This window comes from Ammospiza caudacuta, chromosome 18 (assembly GCF_027887145.1).
Source record: "Ammospiza caudacuta isolate bAmmCau1 chromosome 18, bAmmCau1.pri, whole genome shotgun sequence".
In the NCBI taxonomy this organism is placed as follows: Eukaryota; Metazoa; Chordata; class Aves; order Passeriformes; family Passerellidae; genus Ammospiza; species Ammospiza caudacuta.
In genome coordinates, this window is record NC_080610.1 from 12,024,742 (window position 1) to 12,043,384 (window position 18,643).

The following is an 18,643-nucleotide window of genomic DNA, read 5'->3' on the forward strand; positions in this document are numbered from 1 at the left end:
TTAGCTGTTAATTAACAAAGTCCTCTTGATTAACGGCAGCAGGAGGTTAATGACCAGGGGCAGCTCCAGGGGAACGTGCACAAACTGGAATCAGCATCCAGGGAAAGGGCTGGGTAAGAGCTGCAGCTCCAGGGCTGGTGGTGCCGGGATCTGCTGCACTTTTTGGGGCAGAAATCGGTGAAATTGGGATGCAGCACCACCAACACCCCATGAAATCCGGAATTAGGGCAGTTGTGGGGATTTTAGGGTCAGTCAAGGGTCATGGTAAAGAAGAACAGCAGGTTTTGGAGCTGGGGCACAAATCCCCCTATCCCAGAATCCTCATCCCCAGCCTTGGAGCACCAATCTCTGTCCAGGACCTTCATCCCAAACCCTGGGACCCCCAATCTTCAGGCCAGGACCCCCATCCATATCCCACAACCTTGGGACCCCCAGTGCCCACCTCCCAAATCCTGTTCCAAACCATCCTCCCTCTCCCTCCCTCAATTCCCCGTTGTGCTGTGGGGTTCAGCACCCCAGATCCCAGAGATGGGAGCTGTGGCAGGACTGCTCCTCGCCCAGCACATCCCAAACCTGCCCCGTTCCGTTTTCTACTCCCCTGGATTTACCCAAACCCAAGGCTGGCTCTCATTTTCTGGGAGAAATTACCCTGGAATAGAACAAACCCTGCTCCTGTGGAACGTGTTACCATCCTTAATGACAGCTCTTTTTCACTTGGCTGTCACGGCCCTAAAATAAAGCTGTGCTTTCCCTCTCCCATAAATCACTGCCCTTATTCCGAATTGGAATGAAATTTAAAATTAAGGCAAAAAAAGAGAAAAAAATAGAGGACTAAATGTGTTCCCCTCTCCCTTTGCTGGGAGCCAGGCAGGTTGGAGCCAGGTTTAAATTATCCCTGCTGTGTTCAGGCACGTTGTCAGCTGTAAATTTTAGGGGAAACAGCCAAGCTGATACATAAACCTGTTGGTTTTGTCAGGGATGGAGGTAGCTGCTCTCAGATTTATGGCCCATCTCCCCATTCTGGGGTTTTTATGGAAGTTCTGCTACTGAGGAGTGTGTGGGGTGGGGGGATTTCCCTTTTTTTTTTAAACACAGCTTTATGAGATTATATTTGGGAAGAAGAGGAATTCCTTCTCTCTGAGCCCCCCAGCATTGTTCGCATCATATTTGCGGATTCTTGGATTTAGGGGATTCAGGAATTCCTGGATTCAGGATGATCCAAAGGATCATCCACTCCCTTTGCCAGGAAGGGACCCCAAGGCCTCCATCATCACAGCATCCAGGGAGCACAAACCCCACCCGGAATTGGGGGAAATGCGGGAGTTTTTGGTGCAGACGCCGTCGCTACGGCAACAGCCGAGCAACCCCTGCAGCCCTGGAGGCAGGAACGCTGCAGCAGCACCGGGAGGCAGGAAAACGCTCCCGGGGATGCGAGATTTGCCAAAAATAGATGATTTTTCCTGCAGGAATCCAGGGAGGAGGGCAGGTCGCGGTCCTTCCAGCGGGGCAGGGCGGGCTGTGCCCACCCAGGGATGCTCAGGCTGAGTCAAGAGGAAAAAATTTCGGCTTTTCAAATCCTCATGGAAAGGCTGAGTGCTGCCTCCCGCAGGCAGCCGGGCGGGCTCGTAAATGTCAAGAGCTTTTCCCAGGAAAATCATGCAGGAGGGGGTGGTTGGCTCCTTTTTTCCAGGGGGAATAGGAATTTTGTCCTGAAGTGCCAGTTCCGCGTAGTTGAAACACAGCCCAGCGTTTAATAAATAAATAAAAAAATCAGAGTATGAAGCTCTGGGATGGGGAAGCTGCTCCTGCATCAATGGGATGAGGGGAAGGGGGATCCCAGAATCCAGAGGTGCAGGCAGATGTGCTGACATGGTCGTAATATCTTCCAACTGCTCCATTTTGGTGCAATTTAAATGTGTTAAAAAAAAAAAAAAAAAAAAAAAAAAAAAAAAAGCAATTGTGGTGCAATAAAAGGGAAAATAAAAAATAAAATATGTAAATTTATACTGGGGAGATTCCCAGGGGTTTTTTTGTGGTGTTTGTGGGGGTGCAGATGTGGGGTCCCCTCCCCTCTCTCCTCCTGATCTGCAGCCCAGGCTCCGAGCGCCGCATGCGATGTCATCCCTTAATTGTTTTATCTGGCGATTAATTGGCTTTGAGGGGTTAATTACTGCCGAGGGGAGGCAGGGAGCTCTGCCCCTTGGGCGGCCGGGGCCTGTCAGAACAAATCAAGGTCTAGGTTGAGGCTCCATCCCTGCTAAAATAAAAAAATAAAATAGGAATTTCACCAACTCCAGATTAGAAATCAGGGATAAATTGCACCCAGCTCTCGCTCTGGTGCCGAGGAAGGTCAGGAATAAATCCTGCAGTGAATCTCCCCCTTCCCAGCACACATCCCATTAAATCTGTCTGTAAGGACACTCTCAAGGTACAGAAGATCCCAAAAAGGAGCAGCTTTGGCGGTGCTGCCAGTGCAGAATTGACATTAATGGGATTTAAATACCTGTTAATGGGTTTAAATACAGAAATGGATTAATGGGATTAAAGGGGAGAGGAGCTGTTCTCCCTTTGCTCCCACAGCCCTTGTCTGGGGTGGGTTGGGAGTGCTCAGGTGGCCCCACAAACACACAGGGAGGCAGAGCAGCAACAAAACCTCTCCTTTAATTGCTCGGTTACCCTCAGGGTTTGTTCTGACACGACAACCCCGGGGCTGCCATGAGCCACGAAGAGTGGGCTCAGCTCCAATCCCACTCCCAGGAATCCCAAAATAACCTCCAGCTGCTTGTCAAGGGAAGAGTTAAAGAGTTAAAAAAGAGTTTGGAAGAGTTAAAAATGGGGCAGCTGCTCCCTCTGAACGCAATCCCCCACCTCCTTCAAGAAAAACAAGGAGCAGCCCAGCTCTGCTCCGCACACACGTTAGAAAAATAGATTTTTATTGAAATTCTCCTTTTTTCTCCAGGGAGTTTTCTTCTCTCTTGGAAATAGAGACCAAGCAGGGTCTCTGGATTCGACCTGTGCCTGCATTTCTATCAGGATCAAGAGTTAAAAGCCAACTGGTGAATCTCTAACTCTAGAAAAGGCTGCGTACAATATATGGCTTTTGCACCTACATCCAAGGGGTTTTGCGGGTTGGGAGCTCATTTGGGACAAAGCCAGGATGGGGAGGGTGGCGTGGGATGAGGGGACAGCCAGTGACCACATGCAGCTGTGCACAAAGCCAGCCCGGAAATCGGCACATTCCCGGTGTGTGGGATCCTTTGGTTTGGCTTTGGGGCACCCCCAAAGCTCAGCCCCAGGGTTTGCTCCCCACGGGGGTTGGGTGCAGTGTGGACCCTGCTTTTAGTCCCCCAAACTGCTCCTGGCCCCCCAGAAATGCTCCTGAGGGGATTTTCTGGCTCGTGGGCTCTGAAATGAGGCCTGGATGAGCTCGTGGGGCCCAGCAGCTACAGGGAAATTTTCCTCCTCTGGAGCTGCATCCACAGGGAAGGGGAGCTTCCCCCTGTGGCCACACTGGTGGGGGTCATGGGCCCCCCCAAGGGCTGGAGCAGCAACTTTGCCTGGGGAATTCCAGGGAATTCTCAGGGAGCCACAGGATGGCTCAATGGGCCGCAGGCACCAGGTTTGGCACAGCTTTGCCATCCCATAACCTCAGACAGGATCCAGGAGAGTGCCACACCCTTGGTCCATCCTCCCTTGGGAAGGCTGAAGATTCCATCCAAGGACAAGTGGAATCCTTGCAGGGCTGGGATTTTGGGGACACCCAGCCCAAGGAGCTCAGCTCTGGGTCCACCAAAGCCTGAGCAGCTCGACGTCCCCAGGAGAGCCTGAGGGGACACAAACATCCCCCTGCCCTTCCCAGGAGGGCTGGGGCAGCCAGAACAGGAGCAGGGGACCCTGTGGGGAGCAGGGAAGGCACCCATGTCCCCAGGTTGGCCAAAAAAAAGCTCAGCAGTGGCTGGGGACCTGCGGCGGCTCATGCAGGGAGTGACCGACAGCTACAGCAGCACATGGAGGGTTAAAAGAGGAGCCACCCACTGGGTGGAATTAGGCAGAATCTGGGAGGACAGAGCCACCCCTGGGCGCCATCCCCCCGCTGTGGTCACCATCATCTGGGGTAATAATCCTCAGGGACCCCCGAGAGGTTGCGGAGCTTCAGGGCGGCGTCCACGGTGCGGATGTAGCCGCTGATGGCCTTCCTCATCTCGGCCGTGTAGGGGTCGTACTCCAGCTTCCTCAGCCCAGAACGCTTGAAGTTTCCATCCTTCTGTCCCTCCACGCACAGCAGCCTGTCCTCACAGGCCGTGACACCCAGCAGGGCCACCATCCTCTGCAGCTGCACGAACAGGTCGCGTTTGAGGTCCTCAAAGTGCACCACCAGCACCTTCTTGCCATAGCGCAGCCAGTCCAGAGTGTGGGTTGCCCACCACGGGGCATAATTAGCCACAAATTCCGGCCATTCTGGGGGAAAAAAAGGAGAAGGGGATGTGTATTGGGGTTTCACCCAATTAGAGAAAATGTTGGAGCCCAGGAGAATCCTCTGGAGGACTCGGGACCCTGGCAGGGGGCTTGGAGACCTTGGCACAGAGTCAAAGACACCCGTGCCTTTGATTTTAACCCATGGAAAAAACTACCAACTCTGTGTGAAGGTGTACAAGCCACAAGGGTTTGAGTAGAATGTTAGTGAATTTATCACAAGGTGAAAGATGTAGAATTTTGGGGGTTTTAGAATGGGGGTTCAGGAGGCAAGATGGAAGAATCTGGCGGGTTCTGTCTTTCTCCTTCTTCTTCTTAGCCTCCATCTTCTGCTGTGATGGTGGCACTTTTGGATTGGTTTAGAGACAGACTGTCTAACATAGGTGATAGGTATTGGAAAATTATTTTAAATAATGTACAGTTTTTAGTATAAAAAGATAACACAGCCTCCAGGATGGTCAATGTGCCACAGACTGACTTGCTAGACAGACCTCAACAGGTCAGAAAAGGAATGTTATGGATAAAAGAAAATAAAAAATCTTGAAAACCACAGCTGAAGAATCCTGACTCCTTCTTCGATCTCAGGGCTGGGAAAAAGAGATTTTCTAACACCTCAGGGTCATCTTGACCACTGAGACTCAGAGAAGAAAACTATGCAGATTTGTGAAGAAGGAGGTGCAAAAAAGACACCTAACCCACGCCCAAAATTCTCCATCTTGGCACCCATATATCACCATATACTAAATCCCCAAATCTAAGTTTTTTCACACACTTCTAACCAACTCCACACCCATAAACCCAGTGCTATTCATCAATTTTAGAAGCCCTCTCCACAGCCTCAGGTCAAATGCAGTGTTCTCTTGGGGGTCTGTGCCTTTCAGCACAGATAGTTTAAAATTCTCAGCATCCAGGGTTGCAACAGATGTGAGTGGATGTTCCCTGTGTCCTCTCCCATCCCTGCTGGAACATCTCAATTAACCTTCTGGCTAATTGATCCTGCCATTCAAATCAGGTGGTGAGTGGGATGATGAGACACCAATAATCAGCCGCCTCTCTCCTGGCAGTGCTGCATTAAAGCTCCAGGCATCTCCCTCTTCCTCATGTCTTCCCCACAAAACCAAGGCCTGATTAACAGCTGGACTGGGTTAAATTCCCTGAGGAATCGTTAACCACAGGATGTGTTCCATTAAACAGATCCAGGACAATTCACCTTGTGTAATCACAGCACATAAAACTTTGCTTTGGAGCCGCTCCAGGGATGTCGTAAAATTAATGCCACGGAACCAAACAGGAGTTTGGCCTCACAAGGGCTGGGAATGGGCTGGGAGAAATGGGAAAACACCCCCTCAGCACTGGGCGTGAGGCTGGAGAGAGGGCCCAGGGATTTTTTTCTCAAATTAGTCCCAAAATTAGCTATTGGGAGAAGAAAATAATATGGAGAGCTGGGCTTCAGGGAAGGCCAGAAATGGGACCCTCATGCTCTGTGTTCAGGGGCCTCTCCAGCTGGGAATGGGGTCCTCAACCATGCAATGGAAAATCTCCATCTTTCCCAGTAGTGGTTAATTTACCTGACAATTAACCCTAATTACGCCACATATCCTCTGGAAAAAAATTGGTGATATATTTGAAGTGCATCCAAACAAGGCTGTGCTGGCATGGTCCCCTCTGGATCTCCCTCCCCTCAGAGACACGAAGGGACAGGCTGGGGAGGAGGTTGGGATTGGGAAAGCTCAGGAGGCTCCCTATGATCCGTGGACAAGGATTGAGAAGGCTCAGGAGGCTCCATGTGGTGCTGGGATACCAATCCTGGCTCTATCCACAAATGGATGGGGAAAAAATCCACCAACAGGCTCCTGTGCCACCACAGTGGGGTCAGTGCCAGCCCAAGGATGTTGGTTGAGGAAGTGGGGGACACCACACCCCGCTGGTTTTATGGGATGGGGAGAGCAGGGCTGGGCTGTGCCCAGCACTGTGAGCACATGGAGATAACGAAATCCAGGCACATCCCAGCCACAAGCAGCCAAAGCTCCCCTTAAATAAACTCAGAATTAAGGGTAGCAGATGTTCAATCAAGCTAAACATTTTAACTCTTTCCAATGAAGTCAATCCCACAACAGCAATTTGGAAATTGCTGTAATTAAGCAGCCTCTGGCACGCGCCTGTGCGTGGGAAAGGTGGCGGCTGGGGAGCAGCTGGACACGTGGAAATAACACCTGGAAACCACAGGGATGGGCTGGGGACTGCCACCCCTCCCTGGGGACAGGAGATGCCCATCCTTGCCTGGTCCTGCTGTCCTGCTCCATCCCTTCCCATCTTATCCCACCCAACACGGGAACCTACGACCAAGAGATGACGGTTACACCAGGAGATGGCCCAAAATGTTGGCACAGCCCAAAATTTCCCCCATGCACACCCAACTCCAGCTCTGCTGGGCTTTCCCAACTGTTGGGGAAGGTGAAACAGGAAAGTCTTATAAATATGATTAGCTGGCAAAAGATTTTGAGAATATAGAAACTATAGGCGGGATTGAAATGAAACCAAGCTTTGAGATACCTCAGTTACTGAACAACTGGAAAACAATGGTGTGGCTGGCTGAAGGTAATCCCCTTTTGATGAAACAATTCCTTCTGCTTGCAGATAGGTCCAGGGGTCAGAGCAGACCCTACTAGCTTGGCAGAAGGGGCCCAAAGAGGAGTTTTTAGGGTTTAAAATATAACACAGTATGGTGATGTAGTGATTCTTATAGGCTGTATGGAAATGCTCTAGGATTTGTATATTGTACTAGATTGGTTAGTGAGAATTAGGATATTCAACACAGAAGAAGATTTATTGTATTGTAACGGAACCTGACTCTCTTACACTTTTGGTCTCTTATCCTTTTACTCTCTTACCCTCTTACTCTCTCACTCTCTCATCCTCTCTACCCCTCTCTTCTCTCAGGCCTGCTCCAGCTGTGGCTGGCAGCTCCCAGCAGGGCCCTGCACACAGGCCCTTTGCAATAAACCCCAAGTTCCAGGACCAGAAGATTTATTGTATTGTATTGGGAACCTCGCTCTCTCATCCTCTTTACCACTCTCTTTATCTCTCTCTCCCTCTTTGGCGCCTGCTCTGAGCTGTGGCTGGCAGCTCCCAGCAGGGCCCTGCACCCAGGCCCTTTGCAATAAACCACAAGTTCCTCAACCTGGCTGCAGAGATCTCTTGTGTCCGTCCATCCTGACCCCCCAACGCTCCTACACCCAACCAATTCCCAGAGGATTCCCTGCCCTACCTTTGCCCTTCCAGTGGGCGTGGGCGGCGAAGCCGATGTGCCCCCCGTACTTGCGGTTGAACTCGGCCATCAGGGCCTTGTAGGGGTTGCGGATGAGCAGGATGGCAGAGTCAAAGGACTCGATCTCCTTCTGCCCACTCTCGTGGGTCTTGATGCAGATGGTCCTCCCGCTCCTCCAGTGGTCCCGCTCGCCCTTGAATCCTGCCCGGATAGAGCTGGGATTAATGGGAGTAATGGGGAGATGGGAAAGGGGGTCAGCCTGGGGAAAAGGAGGCTCAGGGGGGACATTCTGGATCTGCACAAATCCCTGACAGGAGGGGACGGACAGGGGGAGTTGGGCTCTGCTCCCAGAGGAAACCAGACAGGATTAAAGGAAATGGCCTCAAGCTGTGCTGGGAAGGTTTAGATGAGATATGAGGGAAAATATCCCCACCCAAAAGGTGATCAATCCTTGGCACAGCTGCCCAGGGCAGTGATGGAGCTCCCATCCCTGGAGGGATTTAAAAGCCTTGTGGATGTGGCACTTGGGGACGTGGTGGCCTTGGCAGAGCTGGGGGAACAGCGGGATTCAGCCTCAGAAGGCTTTTCCAACCCAAAGGATCCCACGGTTCCATGAAAGGGAACATCACAGGGATATCAGGTTGCAAAATCCAGTTGGATGATGAAAGCAGCTGGGGAGTGAAGGAGGATTTGCATCCCTCTCCCAGATGGAAATAATTTATTTTCCCATGTTATGAGTCTCATAAAATTGATGAGTGGGTGGCTCACAGGAACAGGGGCCTCTCAGGGTGACATCTCCCTGGCCACACTCGGCTCTTGTGCCTGTTCTGAGGGGTCAAGGGCAGATTTAATGGCTATAACCTCCCTGAGCACAGCTGAAACTCTCCCAGAAATCACAGAATAATGAGGTTGGAAGAGACCTCTAATAAATAAAGAAAGGGAAACCCTTGTGCCTGTGGGGCAGGGGATCGGCCCAAGGTGGGGGTGATGCCATGGGGGGGTTCAGGGAGGGGACCCTGCACTGAGCACGGGGCTGAGCCAGCATCAATCCCAGCCCCTGGAAGGCACCTGGAGTGGGGGATAAGCTGGAAGGAGCTGTATTCCATCAATTAGAGAGGTGTAATTGGCTCTCAGCAGTGGATAAATCTGCTGGTTGCCTGGATACCTCCTGGCCCCTCCGACAGGGAACGAACACGGAGCCCACGCTCGTGTGGCTCAGCAAAACCCAGCCAAGGCTTTTCCCACTGCTGCTGCCTTCCCTGGGATGCTGCTGCACCCTGGGGGCTGGGATATTGCTCCCTCACTGAACATCTCCCTCCTGCAAGGCTGGATTTGGCAGGAATTGGGAGGGAATGTCAGGAAAATGGGGATTTAGGGAATAACCTGGGTACAGACCCCACCAACATGGCACAAGCATAGATCCCAACTCCACCACAGCTGAGGAAGAGGGAAATTTCCTCTCAAAGCCACAAAAAATGAAGGAATAACAGGGGAAATCTTCAATGTCTCCAGATAAAATTGTCATGAGTGGTTCTAAATTGAGGGAGCTGGAAATGGGGCAGGTTATTAGAACCAGAATCCCCAAATGCTTTGGGTTGGAGGGGATCTTACAGCTCATCTCATTCCAACCTCCTTGGAAAGGAACATCTTCCACTACCCCGGCTTTCTCCAAGCCCTGTCCAGCCTGGCCTTGGACACTCCCAGGGGTGGAGCAGCCACAGCTTCTCTGGGCAACCCCTGCCAGGACCTCCCCACCCTCCCAGGCAGGAATTCCCTCACCAGGACACTCCAGCCCAAACCACCCCATGGAGCAGCAGCGCTCACACCCAGCCCTGCTCCGCCCTTCCTGCAGCCCCTGGGATGCCACCAGGGCTGTCCCCAGCTGGAGTGGCACCCCAGGAGTGCCCTCTCCTCACCTTTGTTGTACAGGGAGCCATCAAAGTAGTAGCTGCCGGTGTAGAAGCCGGTGGCCAACTCGATCAGGTGCCGTGCCCAGGTGTTCCCAGCTCCAGGAAAACTGGCCAGGGCCACCAACTGCTTGGCACGGCTGGGCAGGAACCTCCTGTCCATGCAGCGGTTGTCTGCAGGGAGACACGTCAGGAATGTGTCATGGAAAGCTGCTGGACCCACTGGGATGTCTGAGGAAACTCTGCCTCTCCCGGGAAAACGCTGGGGAAGGGGCTGGGCAGGGAAAAGGGGCCTTGCCTAAGGCTTAGAGGGACATCCCAAAGGATTCTGGGCATCTCAAAGAGTCCTAAACACTCAAAAAGTCCTAAGAGGATTTTTCCCAAGTTCCCAATGGCAAGTTCTCTGCCATTCCCAGCTGTGTGCTTAGGGAAGAGTGACTAACAGGGATTCCTGTGCCAAGAAACACTCCTGCTTTTTCAATGAATCAATGGAACAGCATTTCCAGCACAGCCCCAAACACCAAAGGATCGTTGTCTGACAAGACAGACCCAAAACCACCCAAATTTGAGTCCTCACTTGCTCCCTTCAGCCTTTTCTTTTCCTCTCTTGGGAACAGTTTTCCTTTCTCCCAATGCTTCCCTGGCTCACTGCTCTCTCAGGAATGTTCTGTCTTTTTCCACCCCACATTTCTCCCTGGAGCTTGTCTGGATAGCAGACTCCCATGAGAACACAGAAAGGTGGGAAAACCCTGGGAAGGAGGAATCCCGCCAGAGGCAGAATCTGCTGTGCCCTGCAGCTGAGCCAGGCACCAACCACAGCTCACCAGGGGAATTAAAACCCACTCATTTTTAGCAGGATCCTCACACTGAGGTTGTTGGCAATGATTAGGATGAGTATTGCCATTAGGAAAAATGGTAGGTGAGTGAAGAATTTTGTGATGTAAGGGTCTGAGGCAAATCATGTTGCAAGTTGTAGGATAGATCACAATACCAACAGTGCCATAGGGAAGAAGGTGAGTGAGTAGAAGTCTCCCTTCTGTCACAGCCATCTTTTATGAAAAATCCTTTCCTTAGGATTTTTTCTCCTGAGAAGCTGAGAGGCCTCAGCAACAAAATGTAAACAATGGTTATCTGCTGCTGTGAAATGCAACAGGTGGATCTTTGATTGGTCTCATGTGGTTGTTTCTAATTAATGGCCAATCACAGTCAGCCTTTATTATCATTACCTTCTTTTTCTATTCTTAGCTAGCCTTCTGATGAAATCCTTTCTTCTATTCTTTTAGTATAGTTTTAATATAATATATATCATAAAATAATAAATCAGCCTTCTGAAACACGGAGTCAGATCCTCGTCTCTTCCCTCATCCTTGGACCCCTATGAACACACTCACACCCTTTTACCCACTCAAAATTCCCATCATTTTTAACCCGATGGGAATTTTGAAGTTTATAATGAATTTCCATCCTCAGAAGGAGAATAAAAACTCATTTTTTTGGGGGGAAAAGGTCGGGGGAGAAGCTCACCCTGCACTTGTGTCTGGTAGACCAGCAGGAAGTCGGCGGAGCCGCAGCTCTCGAACTCCTCGGCGGCGCATTTGTGGGCGCAGAGCTGCTCGTCCTCGCGCTCGTGCAGCGGGAACAGCGTGCTGGGGAAGCCGCAGCGGCACGTGGTGCCCGCCAGCGCTGCCAGCGGGAATTCCTGCCGGGATGGGCACAGGGAACGGCGCTGGCACCGCCCCCCAGCCGTGGCAGAGCCTTGGCGCCCCTGCGCTCGCCCTCGCTGGGCAGGGCGGGGTGGTTTGAAACAGCCTTCCAGAACGTTCCAGCATCATTCCAATTCCAGCATCGTTCCAATTCCAGCATCATTCCAGAACATCCCACAATCATTCCAGAACATTCCAACATAATTCCAGAACATCCCAGCATCATTCCAGACCATTCCAACATCATTCCAATTCCAACATCCTTCCAGACCATTCCAGCATCCTTCCAGAACATCCCAGCATCATTCCAGACCATTCCAGCATCATTCCAATTCCAGCATCCTTCCAGGCCATTCCAGAATCCTTCCAGAACATTCCAGCATCATTCCACAACATTTCCACCATCCTCCTAGGCCATTTCCAGCATCCTTCCAATCCCAGCATCATTCCAGACCATTTCCAGCATCCTCCCAATCCCAGCATCATTCCAAAACATTCCAGCACCATTCCAGACCATTTCCAGCATCCTTCCAGCATCCTTTCATTTCCAGCGCCATTCTAGACCACTCCTACATTCTCCCAACTCCAGCATCTTTACACCTTATTTCCAACTTCCTTCCATCCATTTCCAGCATTCTCCCAGACCATTCCACCATCATTCCAATTCCAGCATCCTTCCAGACAATTCTAGCATTGTTCTAGCCCATTCCATCCCATTCCAGCCTCCTTCCAACCCTTTCCAGCATTCTTCCAATTCCAGCATCTTCCGCCTTATTTCCAGCATCCTTCCAACCTATTTCAAGCATCATTCCAGACCATTTCCAGCATCCACCCTCCATCAGTTCCCACTGCCAACTTTTCCCCTCCTTTTTGGAGGCACCACGCCCCAGGATGAGACCCCTGGACCAGAGCAGGACCCCATGGTGGCTCCTTTAAATGCCCCTTCCAACCTAAACTCTAATTCTGCGATGCTCATTCCCAAACTTTCCCAGGCCTGCTGCTGACTCCACTCCTTCCTGTGGCCGGGACACAAATCCATTTATCCCTTTCTTGGATACACAAAAATGATATCCCTAAACCAGGTTCAGATCTCCCAGTGTGACTCTGATGATGGTGATGGAAACAAAGATGAAGAAGAGGAGTTTTTCCCAGTACCTTCTCTGTGCAGAAATCCACACATTTATCCACGGACATGTTGAGCATGAGCTGGCTGGCAGGCAGGGCGATGGAGACGTTTTCCGGCCGGCGGAAGCACCCCCGGAATATCGCGCTTCCATCTGGGAGAGAGAGACAGGGAGAGGCCCCAGTGACACTCCAAAAATGCCACTGCTGCCATTCTGTGTGACACGGCATTCCCAACTGCTCCAGCGGCTCCAGCAGTGCAGCCACAACCAGAGCAAAACACTGGTAACAAAATCAGGGATAATTTTTTTTTTCCTGGCTGTTTTTATCAGCTCCGTGATCCCAGGGATGGAGCAGGGCCAGGTTTGGTCAGGTCTGGAATCCCATCCTTGGTCCTGGATACCATCAGCCCCTTGTGCATTCCTGGTTGTTGCCATCCCCTTTCCCATTCCTTGGATATGAGGAAAGGTGAGCAGGGAATGTGGGTAATTATAATTGGGAGCCAAACGAGGGAGCACTCTCAGCTCTGTCTGGAATTCCCACACATCCTTCATCCTGCAGCACATACAGGAGACACTGATGGTCCTGTTTGGCCATGGGGAAAGAAATCTCCACCCAAAATCTCCCAAAATTCCCTAAATCCCAGCAGGAATCCTTGGGGCTCTTCATTCCACCCAACCCCAGCCAGCAGCATCCCCACAAGGAGACTCCTGATGTTTGCAGCAGCAAAACTACCCCGGACTCAAGAACCACTCTCCAAAAACCTCCATGGAGCCACGACCTGGCTCGGGAATGCCAGGATCACCCCTCCAGCACCAAGATAAGTCCCCCCCATCCCAGAGCTGAGCTGGGGTCAGCCCCCAACTTACACCTGCGTGCGGACTCCTGGGCCAGCTCCAGGCGGTAGATGGAGAGCCGGTTGATGCCGCCGCAGGTGTTGCTCCGCTCCCCCTTGCACTCCATGTTGCACTCGGACTCGCTGGCGTTGGAAGCCTGGATCTTGTGCCCGCAGTAGCACTCGGCTCCGAATTCCAGCCCCGCGTACAGGTACCCCCTGCCCAGGGGAAATGGGGTCTCAGCACATCTCCCCCGGCTCCAGGGGGTGTGGAAGGAGCATTGCTGCTTATCTGGGATCAGCAGTGCATCCCAGGGATTCATTCTTTGGTTAATGATCCTTTTAGGGCAATTCCAATTGAAAATATCCTATCCCATCCTATCCCATCCTATCCTATCCTATCCTATCCCATCCCATCCTATCCTTTCCATTATTCCATCCCAATCTGCAATTCTTTCATATCCTATCCTTATCTATCCTTATTCTTTTCTAGTCTGTTCTATCCTATTGCTCCACTCCATTCCATTCCATCCTATCCCATCCTACCTCCTATCCTACCCATATCCTAATCCATTATATAATATAATTTAATTCCATTTCTATCCTATCCTATCCTATCCTATCCTATCCTATCCTATCCTATCCTATCCTATCCCATCCTATCCCATCCTATTCATTCCATTCCATTCCATGGAGCATTCCTGATTATGGCCAGTGCTGGGATCAGCAGTGCCTCCCAGGCATTTGGTTTTGGGCTAATGATTCTTTTAGGGCACTTCCAACTGCAAACATCAGATCCTATCCTATCCTAATCCTATCCTATCCTAATCCTATCCTATCCATTATTCCATCCCATTCTGCAATCCTTTCCTATCTTATCCTTATTTTTTCTAGTCTGTTCTATCCTATTACTCCACTCCATTCCATCCTATCTTATCCTACCTCCTATCCTACCCTATTTTCCTATCATATCCTAGTCCATTATATAATATCATATAATTTAATTCCATCCTATCCTATCCTATCCTATCCTGTCCTATCCTATCCTATCCTGTCCCGTCCCATCCTTTCCATTATTCCATCCCATTCTGCAATTCTGTCCTATCCTATCCTTATTTTTTCTAGTCTATTCTCTCCTATTACTCCACTCCATTCCATCCTATCCTATTTTCCTATCACATCCTAATCCATCATATAATATCATATAATTTAATTCCATTTCATCCTGTCCTAATCCTATCCTACCCATTATTCCATCCCATTCTGCAATTCTTTCCTATCCTATCCTATCCTTATTTTTTCCTGGTCTGTTCTATCCTATTATTCCATTCCATCCTGTCCCATCCTACCCTATTTTCCTATCATATCCTAATCCATGATATGATATTATATGATATATGATATGATATGATATGATATTCCATTTCTATGCTATCCCATCCCATCCCAACCCAAAAGACCGATGGAGCCAGTGCACAGGGATTCATGGAGATGGTGGGAAAGATTGATGGAGCTGGTGGGCAGGAATTGAGAGGGACAGTGTGCAAGGATTGATGGAGATGGTGGGAAAGGGTTGCTGGAGCTGGTGTGCAGGGGTTGATGGAACGTGCAGGGGTTCATGGAGGCCCTGTCCCCGTCCCCACCTCTCGGCACAGTTGTCCTGGCAGCGGAACACCGTCATCTTCTTGTAGTCGAAGAAGGACATCCCGCGCAGGGTCCTCTGCCGGGTGTTGTCCTCGTAGCAGCCGACGTACCGGGCTGGGGACACACAGGGGACAGGGTCACAACCCTCTGAGCCCACCCCTCTTGGTTTATCCCTAAATAGGGATGTGCAGCAGCATTCCCTGGTTGTTTGGTTTGGAAACTCCGGGTCCAAACCAGGCAGGGACACCTTCCACTGTCCCAGGGTGCTCCAAGCCCTGTCCAGCCTGGCCTTGGACACTGCCAGACTCTCCAGGCACCCTGTGCCAGAGCCTGTCCATCCTCACAGGAAGGAATTTCTTTCACTGTGCCACTCCAATTCCAAGGCACGCTCTGGGATAACACTTCTCACCTCCTCCCTGCTTTCCACACCTCCGTGGGGTCCCTGAGCCAGCTCACCCCATCCATGGTGTGCCCCAAGCACAGATCCCCCATTCCCAATTATTCCAGCACAGCACAGACCCCACCAGTGCTGGGGCCTCCTTCCCAAGCCAGCCTGAAGGCCAAAGAGGAGGAAGATGGAGAGAAATGTGCCAGATAACTCCAACCAGCAGAGCCATCACTCCCAGTTAGTCCACACAGCATTCTCACAGGATGAGCAGGTCCTGGCAGGTCAGAGGGTTCCAGTGGGTGTGGGATGGCTCCAGACACTTGCACGGAGCCAGTGACTGATGTGCATTACCTTCAACCCAGTGCTCCTGGCATATGCGTGCTGCCACTTATTGGGAAGCCAGCTGGAATAATTAGGGACAGACAAGGACACAAGAGGAGGGGGAGATTGGGACTGGCAGTTTGCAGGGAGAGCTGGACCTCTCCAGGAGGAATTCTGGAGCCTGCTGGAAACACAGCTGTGAACAGACACACACATCAACCCAGTGATTGTCACTAAATTCCCCAAGCACCCCATTTTTCCCAGAGCTGGGGATACAGGGATGGTTCCAGCTCCCTGTCTGGGGTGGCTGCTCCCTCCATCCTCATGGAATTGCTTGGTTGTGTGTCAGAGGTGGGAATGGCTGGACTTGTCCAGGAAGGCACCAGAGATGGATGTGGCTGAGGGTTGGGGTCTGTTCCTGCTTCCCTTGGCTTCACTGCCTAAAAATCCTCCCTGGATGGAGGCAGGAGATGCCCCTTCCCACAGGGGGTTTGCATTGGCAGACAGGGCTGTTCCCCACCCACACCTTCACCTGACACTGCTGGGAGAGGGAGGAAGAGGAAGAGGAGGGAGAGGGAGCTGCACATCACTCCCTAAACCTGATTTTTGGAGCAGTATCCCCTCTGGAATGATTTCATGTGGCAACCACCTCGTTAAGCTGTCCCCACTTAATTACCAGCACCATTAAATCCACCTGTTCCTGCCAGATATCCCAGGGCTCCAGAGGAGCAGGGAAGTGAGGGGGGAGCTCTGCCAGCCACACCAGGAACACCGGGCATGTGGGATTTCTCAAGATGCTGCATTTCTCTCCACACCATCCCACTCAGGAGCTGCCAAGATGCTCCAAGGGGAAAATGATATTCCCAGAGCAGCTGGGAGCAGATAAACCCAGGAATCCCAAGGCCAGCATCCCATCCCTGCTGGCAGAGCTGGATGAGGTTAATCTTGGAGCACACGGGACATATGGCCTGGGACATGGGCACTGCTTGGGGTGTTTATAGGAACAGACAGCCTGGCCTCAGGGACCTTCTGCTGAGGCTGCTCGGCAGTCAGTTTGCATTAAGAGAGACACCAAAACACCCCAGAGACCCCTCAGAGCGGGGTCACAATGGGGGAACCCCTCCAGCTCCTTTTAGCAGGACAAAATCCTGTGAGCATCACTTTTCCTGGACCAAGCATCATTCCTGGAATGAACAAACCACATCCTGCTGGAGGAGGAGGAGGAGGAGGAGGAGGAGAAGGAGGAGGAGGAGGAGGAGGAGAAGGAGGAGGAGGAGGAGGAGGAGCAGGAGGAGCCCTCGATGCCTTGGGAGCAGCCCAGGTTGGGGGGATCAAGCCTGGACCCCTGGGAAAGCCCCAGTTTGCTCTGGGGTTGGGGGTTCCACCCAAATCCCACAGAATACACAGTTTTGGCTGCCTTCAGGATAAATAAATGTAATTTTAAAAATCAGTGGGAATGATTCCATTTTTTCATCCTTGATCATTAATAATGGGCCCACTTGACAAGACCCCAGCCAGGCAGGGATCTCCTGGCTCCAGAGGCCACAGCCCAGCCCTGTGTGCACTTCCATGGGAATCACAGCCAGCTCCTGCCTCGACACAACACCCACACAAACGTGGATTTTGGGTTGATTCAGGCCAACAGAATGAAAACTGAATTTGGCCCCTGCCAGAGCCAAAGAGTGGGAGGAAGACGGGGCACAGCATCCCCCCAAAATCACCTGTAACAGCAAGGGGGGGCTCAGAGCTCAGTGATGCACCGGGGGGAAAGAGTGAAGATGGAACAATAAAAGCACATTATTGGCACTTGGGGAGGAAGGAGAGGAAAGAGGGAAGAAGGAGGGAGAAGATCCTTCTGGAAATATTCTTTGGACTGATGTTCTCCAGAGTGGGATGCTGCTCCCCAGAGCATCCCCGAGGGATGTGGGAAGAAAACCTTGGCGCTCCAGTAGCGCATGCATGTCGTTTATGGATTAATAAATAAATAAATATACATTTCCTGGGGGGGATTGTGGTCCTGCCTAGCTCAGACACCACTTCCCCAACTCGTGATGGAGAGGCAAAAGCAGGGACACCCCTTTGCCACACGTCCCCTTCCCTCACCTCTGTCCTCCTCCTTCTCGCGGCCGCTCCTGCCCCGCACCGTCCGGCTCCTGGTGCCGCCGTTTTCCCGGGGCTTCCCCCTGTCCGACGGCTCCTTGGAGGTGCTTTTGAACCATGGCCCGTGTCGTCGGGCCCCCGCCGGCATCGTGGCCGCCGCCTTGAAGCCTCGGCTGAGCTGCATCACCCCCAGGTAGGGCAGCCCCGGCCCCTCTGCGGCCGCGGGGCTCCGAGGGCTCCCCGGCACCCTGGGCTCCCCGGAGAAACCGGAGTGCAGGAACACCAAGCTGCCCGCCGCCAGGTACAGCGCCAGCAGAGTGAAGAAACGCACGGGTCTGCGCCGAAAATAGCGCTGGAGTTTCAGCAAAAGCTTGGCCATAGCGTCTTCATCCCTTCCCCGGCAGCCGGCGCCGCGGGGATGATGCTCTGCGGCTCCGGGGATGCTCTGAGGGTGGGGATTATCCCGCCTGGCTTGGAGGAGAATCCCAGCGAGCAAATGGGGTGAAAGCTGCAGGGCGAGGTCGTGCAGAGCTGCTGCCCGACCCTAAAAAAGTCTTGGAGTGCTGGGGAAGGTGGATTTTGTCACCCCGCGTGGTGGCCGGGGTGTTCCAGCGCTGGCTGTCACCTCCAGCGCCCGGTTTATTCTCCTGCCCGGCTGTGCCCCGGGGACCGCGCTGATGGAGGGATCATGTTAAGGGAATCGAGGTTTGAAGGTGATTTGAAAGCCGATCGGCTGCCGCAGCTCCTCGCTCCCGGCGGCAGCGGCTCCGTCAGGCATCGCTGGGATGGGAACGGCCCCGCTGCCCGCTCAGACAAAGGATGGAAGGTGCCTGGACGCGCCTGGAGCCTGGAATGCTGCCCGGCACCCTTTGTGTAAGGAAA

General features: G+C 52.1%; 1 protein-coding gene across 1 annotated transcript; it reads right to left on the minus strand.

The window, feature by feature from the left end:
* Positions 1–4,011: 4,011 nt before the first annotated feature.
* Positions 4,012–18,149, minus strand: WSCD2 (WSC domain containing 2). Its single transcript, XM_058816868.1, has 8 exons — positions 17,765–18,149; positions 14,952–15,066; positions 13,343–13,527; positions 12,507–12,628; positions 11,173–11,347; positions 9,658–9,822; positions 7,742–7,942; positions 4,012–4,458 (listed from the first exon to the last, which is right to left on the minus strand). The coding sequence occupies exons 1-8, from the start codon at positions 18,138–18,140 to the stop codon at positions 4,106–4,108; spliced, it is 1,692 nt and encodes a 563-aa protein (XP_058672851.1). The 5' UTR covers positions 18,141–18,149; the 3' UTR covers positions 4,012–4,105.
* Positions 18,150–18,643: the final 494 nt, after the last annotated feature.

Bases quoted from the DNA above. Each gene is read 5' to 3' on its own strand.
- WSCD2 (XM_058816868.1), bottom strand. From the start codon at position 18,140: ATGGCCAAGCTTTTGCTGAAACTCCAGCGCTATTTTCGGCGCAGACCC. The intron at 12,629-13,342 runs GTAAGTTGGGGG...TCTCTCTCCCAG, and splicing joins CCAGGAGTCCGCACGCAGGT to ATGGAAGCGCGATATTCCGG. The intron at 4,459-7,741 runs GTAGGGCAGGGA...TTTTTCCCCCAG, and splicing joins CGCCCACTGGAAGGGCAAAG to AATGGCCGGAATTTGTGGCT.